This window comes from Lemur catta, chromosome 5 (assembly GCF_020740605.2).
Source record: "Lemur catta isolate mLemCat1 chromosome 5, mLemCat1.pri, whole genome shotgun sequence".
Taxonomy (NCBI): domain Eukaryota; kingdom Metazoa; phylum Chordata; class Mammalia; order Primates; family Lemuridae; genus Lemur; species Lemur catta.
In genome coordinates this window covers 75676375-75692273 of record NC_059132.1, presented here as the reverse complement: position 1 = coordinate 75692273, position 15899 = coordinate 75676375, and the positions used below count along the sequence as shown (strand labels likewise).

At 35.5% G+C, this 15899-nt stretch overlaps 1 protein-coding gene across 8 annotated transcripts in view; it reads right to left on the bottom strand.

Moving 5' to 3' along the window:
• Nucleotides 1-567: 567 nt before the first annotated feature.
• Nucleotides 568-15899, bottom strand: part of ARFIP1 (ADP ribosylation factor interacting protein 1) — an 81281-nt gene continuing 65949 nt past the window's right edge. For all 8 annotated transcript variants that reach the window (XM_045552129.1, XM_045552130.1, XM_045552123.1 and 5 more), the window contains one exon: nucleotides 568-2424. In XM_045552129.1, the coding sequence (XP_045408085.1) occupies nucleotides 2269-2424 (156 nt within the window). In that variant the 3' untranslated portion in view covers nucleotides 568-2268. The remainder of the gene's footprint in view (nucleotides 2425-15899) is intronic.

Sequence of the window (15899 nt, the reverse complement as noted above, 5' to 3'; positions counted from 1 at the left end):
CTTACATATAATAAGAGTATAAAGATGAGGCAGGTATGTTAACAGATATTCAAGCCAGAGCTTATAATATAAAAAATTGGTAACTAAAATATCCAACTTCAAGGATGTTAGGTGCTTCCATGCAGTACTTATTCACTTAGGAAGGTACTTAATTATCTTCCAGTTTTTGAAATTTTCTTCTAATTCTTTTCTACAATGAACATGGATTACTTTCCTAACAAAGTAAATGTACCACTCTGTAATGTTATTTTCTTCCCACACGTACCCTTTACCCAGAATCACTGACATTTTTAATTGACTCTAAGAAATCATCAATCCATGAGACTAGGTAGCTCCTTAGCTACTACAATTGTTATTGAAATGCGGTAAGAACAGACATGTTCACCCCTCAAAAGAGATCCAGATTGAGGAAAAAAAATAACTTAGTGAGCTGGAACAATTACAAATGACAGAAGCACCATTTTTTGTTGTTTTTAAAGTTCAGAAAAGACAAATTATGTCATATGTTCTCAGAATTTCCAAATAGTTACTGCTTACTTTAAACTCCGAAGAGGCAGAGAAACAATGTACTGCAGTAAACACTTTTAATAAGAATACAAAATTCACACCAGAGGCACATTCTGGGGAATGTAAATGAACTATCACAAGTAGTATTTCTGCTGGAAGAATAAAATAAGGCTCTCTCAGAGTACAAATATACAGGAAGGAATGATTTAAAATAGGTTTATGATTTACAATCACATTACATTGTATTAAGCACTCAAAACAGGCATATTAATTAAAAAGCCAGCTAAAAGGCATCTGAACATATATAATAAATCTTACAGCCCACAAAGTTTGTGTTTAACGGTAATTTTAAGTACTTCATTTCAACACAAGAGACGAACAGATGAAGAGATATCTCTCAAAATATTAATTATGACAAAAATCAAAGGAACTTTACATTTAAAAAGGCTTCCTTACTGATAGAACCGACAGAGGACAGGGCAACCACTTAACACAAAACCAACAGTGCTGAGCAACTACATCAGTACTGGCATTTTCAATCTTCTTTCTTCCTGGTAGCAGCACACTGTCCCAAATTACCTTTTCATTACGAAAGTGAAAAAAATCCTTCTGTTTTCCCATTCCTCAAAAGGTATCAAGAAAAACCAAGCAGCAAACTCAAAAGTTGATTTTACCATACACCTCAAATATGGTTTAACAAGTACAAAGGAACCCAACACTTATACACAGTGTTCCTTTCCAAGGAAGGAACAGACACATCAAACATCATCTGAAAGGGGTTCTTTATGGATTATGTACATTGGTTGAACAAGAATTACTGTATCTGAGAAGGCACATATCTGTGATTTAAGGCTTAACCGGTATTGTTAAATATGGAAGTCAATAAAAGCTGTCTAGGCATTCACTTCTATCAAAACGGAATTTACCCAAAAACTAGCTTTCTAAGCACAGATTTCTACTCTAGAAACCATCAAGAATTTCCATTCCCAAGTCCACCTGTGAAAAAAATTCCCTTAAGCAGGTTTCATTATGAATCAAAAAGAAATTACAAACATAACTGCCAATGACTTTGGGTGATGCTAATTCATAAGCTTAATCACAGAAATGACACTGTGATTCCTGTGTCTTTAAAAAAAAAAACCATCTAAACAAAATTACAACGGTACAGATTCATTTTTAAAAAGGTATTTGCCACAACTCCACAAGCTAATCAGTCATTCATTAGAGCTGCTGCCTCTGTGTGGACGCTGCAGGAACACCATATAATTTTACTCTGCAAAATAGTCTCTTTTTTCTTTAAGACAATACATGAAAATAATCTCTTAAAGATGTTTAATATATTCATATATAAAATATCTGATGTTGATACAAATCATGTAAACCTCCCTTTGGAAAAGTTACAACTGGCCCTCATTTTGAGGACCAAAAAACCTTGAATTTTTATCTTGTCAGTGCAAATCTATATTAGATGTGTTCGAACTACAGAAATAGCCATCAACCCTCACAATACAAAAGGATCTCTCAAAAAGGAAAATTATTGTGTTCAGATTATAGAAACTAGGTTTACATTAAAATCACCCATCTGCCCATCAAATTAATAGTTCAATTGTTAAAGTATGAAAAAGGGAAAATTAAAGCTGTTTGTGCAAGAATCACTACAATGGTTGTCACCCTTCCCACTTCCCTCAACTCTGCTTAATTCTTATTAGGTTTGTTTTGAAATATAACAATGTGACTTTCTTTTTTTTTCCAGGTGTGATTTTACTGTTCTTCAAGCCAAGATGGGGCATCCACTCCAGGGGTTTTCAATTTGATATGGAACTGCTTAAGTGTCTGTTCAAGTTGCTTCTGATTCCCAGCAAAGTAAGCGGCAATGGCATTGTGGAAAAGGACCAGCTGATTGTGCAATACTTTAACCTGTGGACAGGGCAGAGTTACAAGACCACGCATTAACACCACAGACAATGAAACTGAAGGTGATTTATCACATCCCTTAATTAAACAGTATCTCTCTCCTCAAGAAAAGCTGTTTTAATAATGACAAAGTATTTCACACATGCTGACCCTGGCAGGGTCCCTGAGCCTCTGATAACTTTTTAATTACCCTAAAGGAAATAAGTCAGGTTAAGGTGCTAAATATATACTCTGTTAACCATTTTTCAAATATTATTGAGAGCATTAATTAAAAATATCACTATTCAAACTAAGTATATTTAAAATCATGTGAGATATCAAAGAGGGAAAATTATGTATAATTACTACACAATACATGCTATACACCAAGTATGGACATTATTAAGGCTAAGCTTTATGTAAAACCAAGTAGGCTGGATATTTTTAAATGCTGCCTTTCTTTGTAAAGAACGAAGCGAGTAGCGGCCAGTATTGCCCAGAAAGTCAGTTTACTTAAAGTTCATATTACTCTCAGTTATTTTCAACTGCTCATTACTTCTAATGATATCAAGAGTTCATTTTAACCAAGTAACACTACCTCTATGAATCTTTCTTAAAGAAATAAGCAAAACATCACAAAGATTTATGAATTAAGTTGTTTCCTGAGGTTTTACTTATAACTGTAAAATGTTCAACAAGAAAGTATAAAATATGTTCTGATTTACCCATCCAATGCAATAGTCGTTAAAATTGAACTTTAACAATTTTAATGATGTAAAATATGAAATATGATGCTAAGTGAAAAAAATAGGATATAAAATTTTACATGTGGCACATCTGTATTCACTAGATTACACACACACACACACACGTTCTCTTTAGCCATTTCTGAAAATGTTTTTTAAAACTGCTGCTCTCAGTTGCCTCTGCCATTATGACTGAGTTTCAGATCTCTTCTGGAGAACAGGTTGTCAGGAATGAGTCAAAGCATAGCTCCAAGGGGAAAATGCTTTGACAGAGAGCAGAAAGGTCCCAGATAATGTTAGATACAAAAGAGTTTCTTACATAAGGATAAAAAATAAATTATGAAGGAAAACATTGATAAATTAAACTACATTAAAACTCACAATTTCTATTCATCAAAAGACAGTGAAAAGATAAGTTGCATACTGGGAAAAGGTAGCTGCATTATTTGTAACTGGCAAAGCATATGTATCTAGAAGATGTGAAGAACTCCCACAAACCAAAAACAACCCAATTAAAAAAAAGCAAATAACAAGGATAAACATTTCACAGAGGAGGAAAACAGGAATGGCCAATTACATCTGAGAAGATATCAAGTCTCATTAGGATATATGAAAATGCAAATTGAAATTAACATAGGGTACTATTTTATACCCTCCACACTAGGAAAACTTAAAAAACAATAAAAATACATACTGCTGACTGGTGTATAAATTTATACAAGTGCTTTTGAAAACAATTTGGCATTAACTAACTAGTAAAATGAAAAATACATACACTCTATGGAATAGCATTTTAATTCCTCAGAATCTGTCCTAGAAAAATTTGCATATGGGGTCCATGAGACATGTACAATTATGTACACAGTAGCATTGTGTTTAGCATTAAAAAAATAAGAAAATCACCCCAAATTTGTATTTTCAGGAGAATGGATAAACTGTGGTCTCTTCATGTAAATGGGGATACTATTTAGGAGTTAAAAGAAATGAAGTGCAGCTACATGCATCAACATGGATGAATCTCAGGAACACAACATAGAGCGAATCAAAGCAAGCCGCAGAGGAACACCCACAGTAAGATTCCATTTATATAAAGTTCGAAAACATACATCACTGAATGATATATTCATATGTGGTAAAGCTAGAAAACCAACAGGAACCACAAACATAAATTCAGAACAGGGGTAACAGAGGGAGGAGAGAGAGGATGAGGGAAGGGGAAAGCACAAAGGGGGCTTCAGAAGTGTTAGTGATGTTTTATTTCTTACCTTGGGGGGTGGCAACATGGATGCTATTTTTTCCTGTTTCTGTTACTCTTCATATTTTGTCTGGATAGTTCACATTCTTTTGAATATATTTAACATTTTTTAATTACTAAAAAAGGGGAAAGGTTATGAAAGATAAAGTCTATCTTTATCATAACTTTGCTGAGGACCTGTGTTGTTCACAATGTTCTAATGAACTGCAGACATCCACACTTTACATTTAGAGGAAAAAACCACCTAAAATTTTACTTACATTCATTCATTTAATAAATATTACAGACGCTCTGTTATATATGTAAGGCTGGGAATGCAAGCAATCAACAAAAATGACAAATATCTCTGGTCTCAAGAAGTTTATATTCTATTGAAGGAAGAAAGAGAAATAAGGTAACTAAACTATGTAGTCTGTTACATGGCGATACATGTTACAGAGAAAAATAAAGCAGCAATGGGAGCCAGGCAGGGTCGCTCACACCTGTGATCCTAGCACTCTGAGAGGCTGAGGTGGGAGGACCACTTGAGCTCAGGAGTTTGAGATCAGCCTGAGCAAGAGCAAGACCTTGACTCTACTAAAAATAGAAAAACTAGCTGGGCGTGGTGGCATGCACCTTTAGTCCCAGCAACTTGGAAGGCTGAGGCAAGAGGATCACTTGAGTGCAGGAGTTGAGGCTACAGTGAGCTATGATGATGCCACTGCACTCTAGCCAGGGTGATAGAGTAAGACTCTCTCCAGGAAAAAAAAAAAAAAAGCAGCAATGGGGATATGAGAGGTTGAGTATGAGTAAGGGAGTAAGGGGCTGCAATTTAAATAGGAAGGCTAGAAGAGGTCTCACTGAGGTGACAGCTGAATAAAGATCTAAGGAAGTAAGGGAATAAACTTTAAGAAATCTGGAAGAAAAACATTCCAGACAGAGGAAACAGCAAGGACAAAGGTCCTGCAGTGGGCAGTGTGCTTGGTATGTCTGAGAAGCAGCAAGGCCAATGTGACTGGAGCAGAATAAGGGTCTGGTAGGAGATGTGGTCAGACAAGTAACAGGGGGCTAGATGGTGTAGGACGTTAGATATAATCAAAAAGACTGTGGCTCCTTCTCTGAGTAAGATGAAAAGCCACTCACAGAAGCTTGAAGGTTCTTAGCAGAAAAATGACAATATCTGACTTCATGCAATGGTGAAAGTAGGGAGACCTGTTAGAATGTTACAGCAATGACCTGGGTGAGATAATGGTGGCTTGGACTGGGGTGGTAACACAGGAGATGGAAAGAATTCTGAATAGAATGTGAGGGGAAAGCTAATGGAATCTGATGACAGATGAAGATGTGAGGTGTCAGAGAAGAACGGTTAAAGATAATGCCAAGATTTTTGCCCTAAGTAACTGAAAGAATGAAGTTGCCATATACTGAAATGGCAAACACTGTGAAAGCGTATGGCAGGTAGATCTCAAGAACTCAGTTTTGGACAAGTTTGAGATACCTTTCTCAACAGCAGTCTGGGCTGGAGTTGTAACTTGGGAGTCATCAATATACAGATGATATTTAAAGCCACATGACTAAATAAACTCATCAAGGGTGGGTAGACTGAAAAGTGATTCAAGGATTAAGTCATAAAAAATTAACCTTGACCTTTATATCTCAAAATATATACAAAATTTAATTCAAAATGGATCATAGACCTAAATGCCAGGGCTAAAGCTATAAAACTCATGAAGAAAACAGAAGAGAAAATCTTAATAGGGGGATGGGCGGGACATGGACAATGTATATAACCTGAGCTTTTGTACCCCCATTAAGAGCTGAAATAAAAAAAAAAAAAAAAAAGAAAATCTCAATGATCTTAGGTTTGGCAAGGAGTTTTAAATAGTATAGGCAAAGCATAAATTATTTTTTAAAAAATCAATAAATTGGATTTCAACTATAAAATATTTTTCTCTCTAAAAGATGCTGTTATATAAATGAAAACATAAGCCATATATTGGGAGAAAATATTTACAAAACATGTACCAGACAAAGAACTTGATTCTAGAATATATAAAGAATTCTTACAATTGGATAAGGTGACAACCTAACCAAAAAATGGGCAAAAGATTTGAACGGACATTTCACCAAGGAAAATATACAGATGGCAAATAAGCACAAGAAAAGATGTTGAACATCTTTAATTATTAGAAAAATCCAAACTAAAACCACAATGAGATGCTACTACACATCCACTAAAGTGGCTAAAATTAAAAAGACTGCCCACATTGGTGAGGATGCGGAGCAACTAAACCTCATACACAACTGGTGGAAATGTAAAATGGTATAAGCATCTTAGAAAAGCTTGTCAGTTTCTTAAAAAGTTAAACATGTTCCCACTATATAACCCAACTATTCTACTCCTAGGTATTTACCTGAAAGGAATGAAAGCATTTGTCGACACAAAGACTTGTATATGAATGTTCATATTATCTTCACTTGTAGGAGCTTAAAACTGAAAACAACTCAAATGTCTATCAACAGATGAACAGATAAATAAATTGTAGTATTTCCATACAATGGAATATTACTCAGCAATAAAAATAACCGAATAACTGATACATGCAACATGAATGAATTGCAAGAACATTGTGTTCAGTGAAAGAAACTAGGAAAAAAAGAATATGAACTGATTTCATTTATATAAAATTTAGAAGGAAACTTTTCCCTCTTTTAAGGCTTTCATACTAGTAACCTACTGAAGTCACAAAGTAATTTTCCACCTAGATCTACTAGTATTATTTGGCCAATTTCCTTGTTTTCCTATTTTGAGAACCTTGGTTCCCAAAATAACACAGCAACTAAGGGGCTTTTATATTTTTAGTGTGAAAAGTCTAATTTTCACAAATATGTTCTAATCACTTTCCTGTTTTTTGAGTCAACATGGGATTTAATTCATGTACTGGGACTGTAGAAAGCTGTGATAACAGTCTACAAAGTTAGAGTCAGAAAGAAAGTGGGAAGGGCATCAGAACATTTTTAGCTAACCCTGCAAATGTCAATGCAAGTCAGTTTCTTTCTCCACCCTCTGAGGTGGTTGACAAACTGAACATAGAGAAACAGCTCCTCCTTGCAGCTGAGGAAGACTTGACAGCCCACTAATAAAGCCTCAAACTAGGTGCATTAGCTGTATTTAAAATGGTCCCCCAACCCACAATGAAACTTAATCCATGGGAAATCAAGGAAGAGGGTGCTTTTTAGGACTGAATTCTAGTTTTCACAACAAAGTGATATGGTACCCATATTCACAAAAACATTCTCCCAGTAATTATTAGAAGATTGATGTGTAAAGGCTTTTAAAGTATACATACACACCAGATCAGTTTCCTGGTACAGAAGGAACCCTGGAGCATGCACAGCTTTGCAATTATAATGTAAAAACAAACCAAAAGAAAAAAGAATTCTAAAGGGAAATAAAATACAAAATTGCATCTCAATTTAATAGAAGTTATTTTTTTCTAACAAGCTAATTGTTCTCATGTTGCCTTACACCAAAACAGTTACTTTACTTCATTTTTCTTTTTTTTTTTTTTTTTTTGAGACAGAGTGTCACTTTGTTGCCCGGGCTAGAGTGAGTGCCGTGGCATCAGCCTAGCTCACAGCAACCTCAAACTCCTGGGCTTAAGCGATCCTACTGCCTCAGCCTCCCTAGTAGCTGGGACTACAGGCATGAGCCACCATGCCCGGCTAATTTTTTTTGTATATATATTTTTTAGTTGGCCAGATAATTTCTTTCTATTTTTAGTAGAGACGGGGTCTCACTCTTGCTCAGGCTGGTCTCGAACTCCTGACCTCGAGCGATCCACCCGCCTCGGCCTCCCAGAGCTAGGATTACAGGCGTGAGCCACCGCGCCCGGCCTTACTTCATTTTTCTAATAGCCTGATTATTATAACCTAGTATAAGTTTAGTTTTGGTAGTATATTTTCAAAATCAGATACAAATTTAAATAAGAATAGTAAGTTGACTCTTTTATCCAATCAAAACATAAATAAACCAAGCCTCAATATGAATATGTTTTTTAAACTAAATGAATTCAAAACTTAAGAATATTTTGCTTTTATGCCTATTTTTGATTAACTTATTTGCACTATGATACACATTCATATAATGTCCTCAATGCCATTCTGCCTGATATGCTACAGAGAATCCTCAGGATGTTTTGGTTATTAAGTAAATAGAAATAACTACCAATTAAAGAGAATAATTAAGTGGTATTAGAAAAAGAGCTGCAACACAATTTTTAAAATAACGAATTTTTGTAATTTTGATAATGACTGTGCTGTCACTAAGTAGTTTCAACAGAACATTAAAGTATTATTTTGCTTTATTTGGTTTACTTGGTTTATCAGGTTGACTCTACTAGGCTGTTTGACCTCATAAAGGTCAATCTGGGAAAGATTCTGCTTTGTCAAATAGAGTTGGCTATTTGAGAAACCAGAGTGAGGTGGTGTGAAGTTCAAACCCTACTTTTAGGAGAAAGGACAAAAAGACAAAATGTCCTAGGAAATATTTCAGGGTCATTCATTATATTTCTTCAATTTCCTTCTATATTTAAACTATATGAGAAATGATGAACATACAGAATCAAAGAAAGAGCCAAGTGTTTTTGGTGGACAAGGTTGAGTAATACTAACTTTTGGGATGTATCTTTTCTACATGACAGACAGTATGTTATCCTTACATCTACTCTGTACAGTCTTTATTATCTCCATGTTACAGTTAACAAAAAACAAATGAACAACAACAAAAAAAAAAAACAGACTCAGAAAGTTAAATTGCCTACGGTTGGATAACTGAGAGGTAGATGGCCTGGGACAGGGGAAATTTAGTAATGTCTTATTCCAAGACTGATCCATGCTCTTTCCCTTATTCTAACCTGCTTCTATAAACATTTTAGAAAGCCTTTAAACAAAGTTTGAAACAAACAAAAAAGGGCAGCACCGCACTTAAGGAAAGAGTAGTTGTGTCGAAAAGATACACTTGAACCTCATTACTAATTTTATCTCTGAAGTTGCACTTACACATTCTTTTTTTTTTTTTTTTTGAGGCTGAGTCCCGCTCTGTCACCCTGGCTAGAGTGCTGTGGCGTCAGCCTAGCTCACAGCAACCTCAAACTCCTGGGCTCAAGCAATCCTTCTGCCTCAGCCTCCCAAGTAGCTGCGACTACAGGCATGTGCCACCATGCCTGGCTAATTTTTTCTATTTTTTTAGTTGCCCGGATAATTTCTTTCTATTTTTAGCGGAGATGGGGTCTTGCTCTTGCTGAGGCTGGTCTTGAACTCCTGACCTCAAGTGATCCTCCCGCCTCAGCCTCTCAGAGTGCTAGGATCACAGGCGTGAGCCACCATGCCTGGCCGACTTAAACATTCTTAGAACAAGGCTCTAACACAAGGGTTGGAACAGATGGAAGAAATAAAAGTATGAAGAATAATACAACATTAAAGTTTCACATAATCTTTCCACATTTACAGAGAAAGAAAAAGTCTTTATTGAACTATTTATGTCTTAAATTAGAAGAGATTTAAAATATAAAAAATGACAGAAAAGCAGAGATTTGAAATAGAAACAAAAGAAGATAGAAGTAACAATTATAGGCAGAAATGGGATGACGACAAATTTGACAAATTTTCAAAACCTAACATCAGAAACAATTACAGTAACTTAGAAATACACTCAATCATTGTGAACTCAGTTAAGAAGAACTTTTATAAAGATTTGCCAAACAATGAGCAACCCAGATCAGATATAAGCAAAACCACTATAGCAACATCTGTTGAGTGACCTAAACATACAATACAATACAATACTTTAATTGTTAAAGAGCAAAACAAACTCCAATACTGACTACCCAGGCAGAGAGACAAGCTGGGGTTTAAGAGAAATTTAAGAGAACAGGACCCACAGACGATGCCAAGTAGATGACACTGAAAAGTTTCTCCTGCCTACGCAGCGTGTGTCAACAGAAAATAAATACCATTTACAAAGTTACTAACTGAAAAACCTAAAGATAAGCATTACTTTGTAGACATCAAAACCACATAAAAAAGCATGTTATTTCTACCAAATGAACTTTTTTCTAAATCAAATTTAGATTACATACCTTCTTATTCAAAAGCACTGAATTATTATTTAAAAAATCCACTTCTAGTTAAAATAAAAGATATTAGTCCTAATGTATTTATAATTGTTAAGTTCTTCAAAGTAGTTATTGGCTCTCCCATTAATTCTATAAAATAGGAGTTCACATTGAGTGTACAAAAATACTGAGATAGTAGCTTGGCTTAAATATGTGAAGAAAAGAGAACAAAATCATTCTTTAGTAAGAAGTCCCCAACCACTAATATGTAAAGTATCAACTCCTTTCATTACCCTCAACTATTTAAAAGTGTACAATTATATGCTTTCCCTGCTTATCACAGATCTTTTCCTAGTAAGAGACCAGAAGAATAATAAGCAGGAAAATAGATCTGTCTTGGCCTTTTATCAGATTTGTGGAACATTATTAGTTCGCAATAGCTTTGGAAATGCCTGTCACGTCAAAGCAACTATCAGTTGAGAAAGAGAAATACTATCAACAATATGGGTGTGGGCACTGGGAAAGGAATGAGAGAAGGAAAGACAAATACGAGCTACAAGTGGGGGTGGGAGGACAGATTTTATTTTTCTGACTCACTGGGATAGGTTTCAACAAATCACTAACAAGTAAAAAAGAGTCCTACCAAAGGAAAAAAAGGCAGTTCTCTGTTCTGAAAAGAAGATAACTGATGAAACATTATCTGTAGACTCAGTAACAGCAAGTCACAGAATTATGGTAATGTCCTATAATTCTTTATTTAATGTACACTAAAATTCTGAATGCTAAAATTTTTGCTAAGGGTGAGACATTTTCTTACCCTTAGCAAAAACTGTCTATTGCCTTTTTTTGTTTATGATTTTACAGTGTCAACTCCCTCCCTTCCAAAAGCTCCAGGTTTAGATGTGATCAATATGGCTTCTGTTTTCCAAGGTTATCTTTCCATCTTCTCTGCTGTCTTAAGAACCTTACGTTAAGCAGCATTATATTAATAGCATTGTACTTAACTAAAAGCAGGGCTCTGGAGTCAGAGAACGCTAGATTTAAATCCTGGTCTGGCTGTGAGACTTTGGGCAAGTTAACCCCTCTGAACCCCAGCATCACCATCTGTGCACTGGTATATGATTATCTAGATCAAAGATTATACAGATACAGATATTATAATAAACAAAATCCTATAGCAAGCTTCCTCCATTTATAGATTACAGTACTCAAAGATCAGCGTCCATCAACTAACTCAATGTAGGCAGGCAATGCTCTTCCATGGAGCTTACCTCTAGGGGCAAAACAAACTAGCAGGCAATCACAACACAGCATGATATGTGCTTTAACTGGAGAAAGGCCTGGGCACTACGGGAAGAAAGGAAAGGAGGAAGAGAGGAAGGGAGAAAGGGAGGGAGTGAGGGAATGACTAGCTTTCAAGTTGCTAGAGAAAACATAAAGTATCATAAATTACCATCCAAGCTCCTAGTCCAAAATTAATTTAGGTACAAAAGAGTAGTTAAGAAATTGAGTATTTCCTTCCATCAATTAAGTGAGAGATATAAGGTTTATTTTCAAAAAAAAGTTGGGAGATGACCATTAACCTAACAGAGAAGTTTGACAATCACGGGCTTGTGAGCACTGGATGTACTTTCACAAAACCACACAGAAGTCCACAGATACAGACGTGAGGGCAAAAAGATCCAGAAATGGCACAGAAGGCTACAGGCAACAGAACGAGGAAGAAATCTCACCAATGCTTTTCTTCTTTACCCATCCCCAATTTCTACTGGATCATTACCCCATCCCTGATCTCAAGTTGAGAATTAGTCCCTGTCCCTTCAGGTATTCACAAAATCCCCAAGAAACCCAGAAAAAAGTAAGAAATACGTAGGTAGGTGTTTGCGGGGGAGGGCATTCACTAAATTCCATATTTAGATAACAAGAAACAGAAAGCTCAGGTATCCAGATCTCATGGAGCTGTCTTCTAAGTGGCAAAATGGGGCCAAGAGTGGATAGTGAAGTCACCACAGGGGTCGGCAGACCCTGTGCTCACTGGCCTTTAGACCCTGGGCGATAGGAACTTATAAGTCAAATCAATGCCCACCCACACTCATCTTTACACTCACAAAATAGTTTCCCTTCACAAGTATGGCAATGCATAAATCTTGGAAAACTAATTTGTTTAAAAATTTAAGAACTCAAACCCTCATACAACTTACAAAATTCTGATACTAAGGCACTTAATAACTATTTATAAACTTAATGGAAAAACTTTATCAAAATTTATTATGATAAAACCACTATTACTTTTCTTTTTAAACAACCTGCAAGCATTAATACTATGCACTGCTTTAAGCAGAGAACAGAAAATTTAACAAAAGTTTACAAATCATTTAAACATATAATCCAGGGTTTTTTCAAGTTTCTGACCCTTTTCTACCTACATACAATACCCATTCTTGGGTGGTCCTGCTCAAGTCAAACTGCTACCTAGTACAGCAGGTACTCTGTACGCACACTAACATTTTTCTTCATCAAATTCTATATTTCTTCCTCATGCTTAACATTTTATATATAACAGATTTTATTTAAATGTCCTCTATTAGAGTGTAAGTTGCTTGTCAGGGATTTTGTCATAATACCTTTGTATTATATAATATGTCTTTAGGATTAGGCATAATAATAGCCCCAAATAAGCCCCTTAAAAACTTAATGAATTTTTTTAAAAAGTATCTTTTGAAAATTTAAGGGAAGAAAGAAGGGTAGAAAATCAGGATGTTATTAAGTTTAAGAGGAATAAAGAAAAAAGCTAGTTATCAAATGGTCTTTTTAATCGAACAAAGCAAAGTATAGATGAGTCACAGAAGGACTATATGGTCAACACGAAAGTGCTGAGTCACTACTGAGCAAATTTCAAGGAAAGGTTAAAAAGAACATTGCAAAGTCAAATTCTTCAAACACTGCTAGTGCCTTCTGAGATTTTACTCTATCATCTCTTGTCTAAACTACTCTACTCACTCTTAGGTCCTACTAAACTCTAGCCTCCATGTTTTAGACCTATCATTTGCTAAGAATTCTTTCAAGGGTTTCTTACTGATATTAAAATAAACTATTCCTTAATGTGGTCTATAAGGCCTGCACGGCCTAGCCCCGACTCACCTCTTCAGCGTTCTTTCTATCCTCTGGCCATGCTGGCTTCAGTCACATCCATTCTCTGAACATGCCACACCCTCTCCTGCCACAGGGCAGTTACATATGCTGTTCTCTCTTCCTGGTATATTCACTGCTTCTCACTTTACCTAGTTAATGTTCTATATCACTTCCTCCTTGAAGCCTTCCCCAACCACCCCTGACAAGTACCTCTCCTTGAGAGTACCAGTCACAGCCAAAATTTTATATATATTTTTTGGTGTGATTTGGCTAATGTTGTTTCTCTTACTAGGCTATAAACTTTTTGAGAGTAAAATTTGTTTCAACTTTTTTTCACTGGCTATCATCAATATGCAGAACACTTCCTGGCACACCGTATATACTTGATAAATGTTTGATCAATGAATGAAAAGAGCAGTAAGAAAATTATATCAAACTACATGATGAAATATATGCAGGAACTAAGTCTGGAAGTAAAACTGCATGGATAAGGGAATGATTCACAGGACTGAAAAGCAGGTAATAATATTTGGCACAGTGTTGAAAGACAGTTTTTTTGTGTGCCCAACACCACTAGCTCACTTCCCGACTGCCTACTGCACTTACTCTAAATTTTTTATTTAGAACCAGGTAGGGTTCTTTTACCTATAGAACTTAATTCCACTTGACCAATGAGCGTATATCAAGAAGTACTACTGTTTTTGCCTCCAGTTATAGAAATAAATATGACATTAAGTCATTGGCATGAATATTTTAAAAGTATTCTTACTGTAGTCCCCAACTCCTGGGCTGAGGCCCGGTACTGGTCTGTGGACTGTCCTCGTCCGCCCCCTCACGCCCGTGGAAAAATTGTCTTCCATGAAACCAGTCCCTGGTGTCAAAAAGGTTGGGGACTGCTGCAAAGTTAGGGTTCTTTTCTTTTGACAATGGGGAAAAAGAGTTCAATTTTGAGGTAATGATTAATATGCTCTTTAAATTTCAGCAACAATTATCTGTTTTTTAAATTCAGGGGTTTACATTTTTTTCCTCTCAAAGAGAAGCTTAAGTAAGTAAAGTATATCTCTGCCCTCCAAGCTTTTGCAAACCTTTAGAGTATTGTTAAAAAGTACAAGGCTTGGAGCACTTCCTATTACAGTATGTATTTGCATAAAGTCAGAGTCATCACAACTATCTATATATATATGTGTGTGTGTATATGTATATAGCTGTGTCATACTACATGAGTATGTTTACTTCATTCTAGGTTTTTATTCTCTGTGTATTTCCTTCTTTCTCCTGTCCCATCACTATAGTTCACTGAATTTTTCTTTGAAAAGTTAAATTCATAAGGTATGTATGAAATAAGTTTGTAATGTATTAGAAAAGAAACCCTAAAATACAGGAATGTTATTGTATTATCATTATATATGAAACACTGTTGTGAGTGAAAACAACAGTTTTTACATAACCTAAGAATCAGAATTACTATGATTTTTAAGAAAAAAATTTTTTTTAATTAAATAACTATATTATGTGTCCAGGGTAGATACCAAGTCTGGTTTATCTTTTCCTTCCCCCTTTGTCACCCCATAAGTCACTAAAATATAAAATAATAATGAAACAAACCTGTATTTAGTGGTTACAGCTAACTGATATTACTTTAAAGAATATATTTTATCCTTCTTAAAATAAAAATAAAATCCTTACTTCTTATAATTATACCTGAAACTGCTCTGTTGAATCTTTTGATACATTCAGCCCCCAACCCCAATATATTCATAGCCCTGAAATGCAACTTACCATTTCCAATTATGGTCATCTAAAGGGAAAAATTAAACTTAACCTATTTTTTCACTTTCTATATAGTTCCAAGCCATATAAAAAGTTATTCTAAACAAAAAACCCTGAGTTGTTTGCATTGATCTGTACATTTTCCCCTAATGTTCTGCTTCCCCTTTCCACGCAAACAGTAAACACTGAAGACAAGAGAAGCATTTCTGAGAGAATATGCTTTGCCTTCACTAAAGCAAAGAGCGAGGTAATTAGGATTCAGCCTTCTATCCCCTCCTAGTTGACTCTCATTCACTTCCATCTCCTTCCAATCCCCTGCAGCGTGCCTCTCCTTCTGGAAAGAATGCAAACACCCATTTGCTGAATCCCTCTACACACTAAGCACCATTGCTAGGCATCATGAGGGCTGTAAAAGAAGGCGTGGTAGCTACTCTCACAAAGTCTACAAAGCAGGAGAAATGTCTATTTTCTTTCTCTTTACTAAAGTGGCCTATGTTTTGT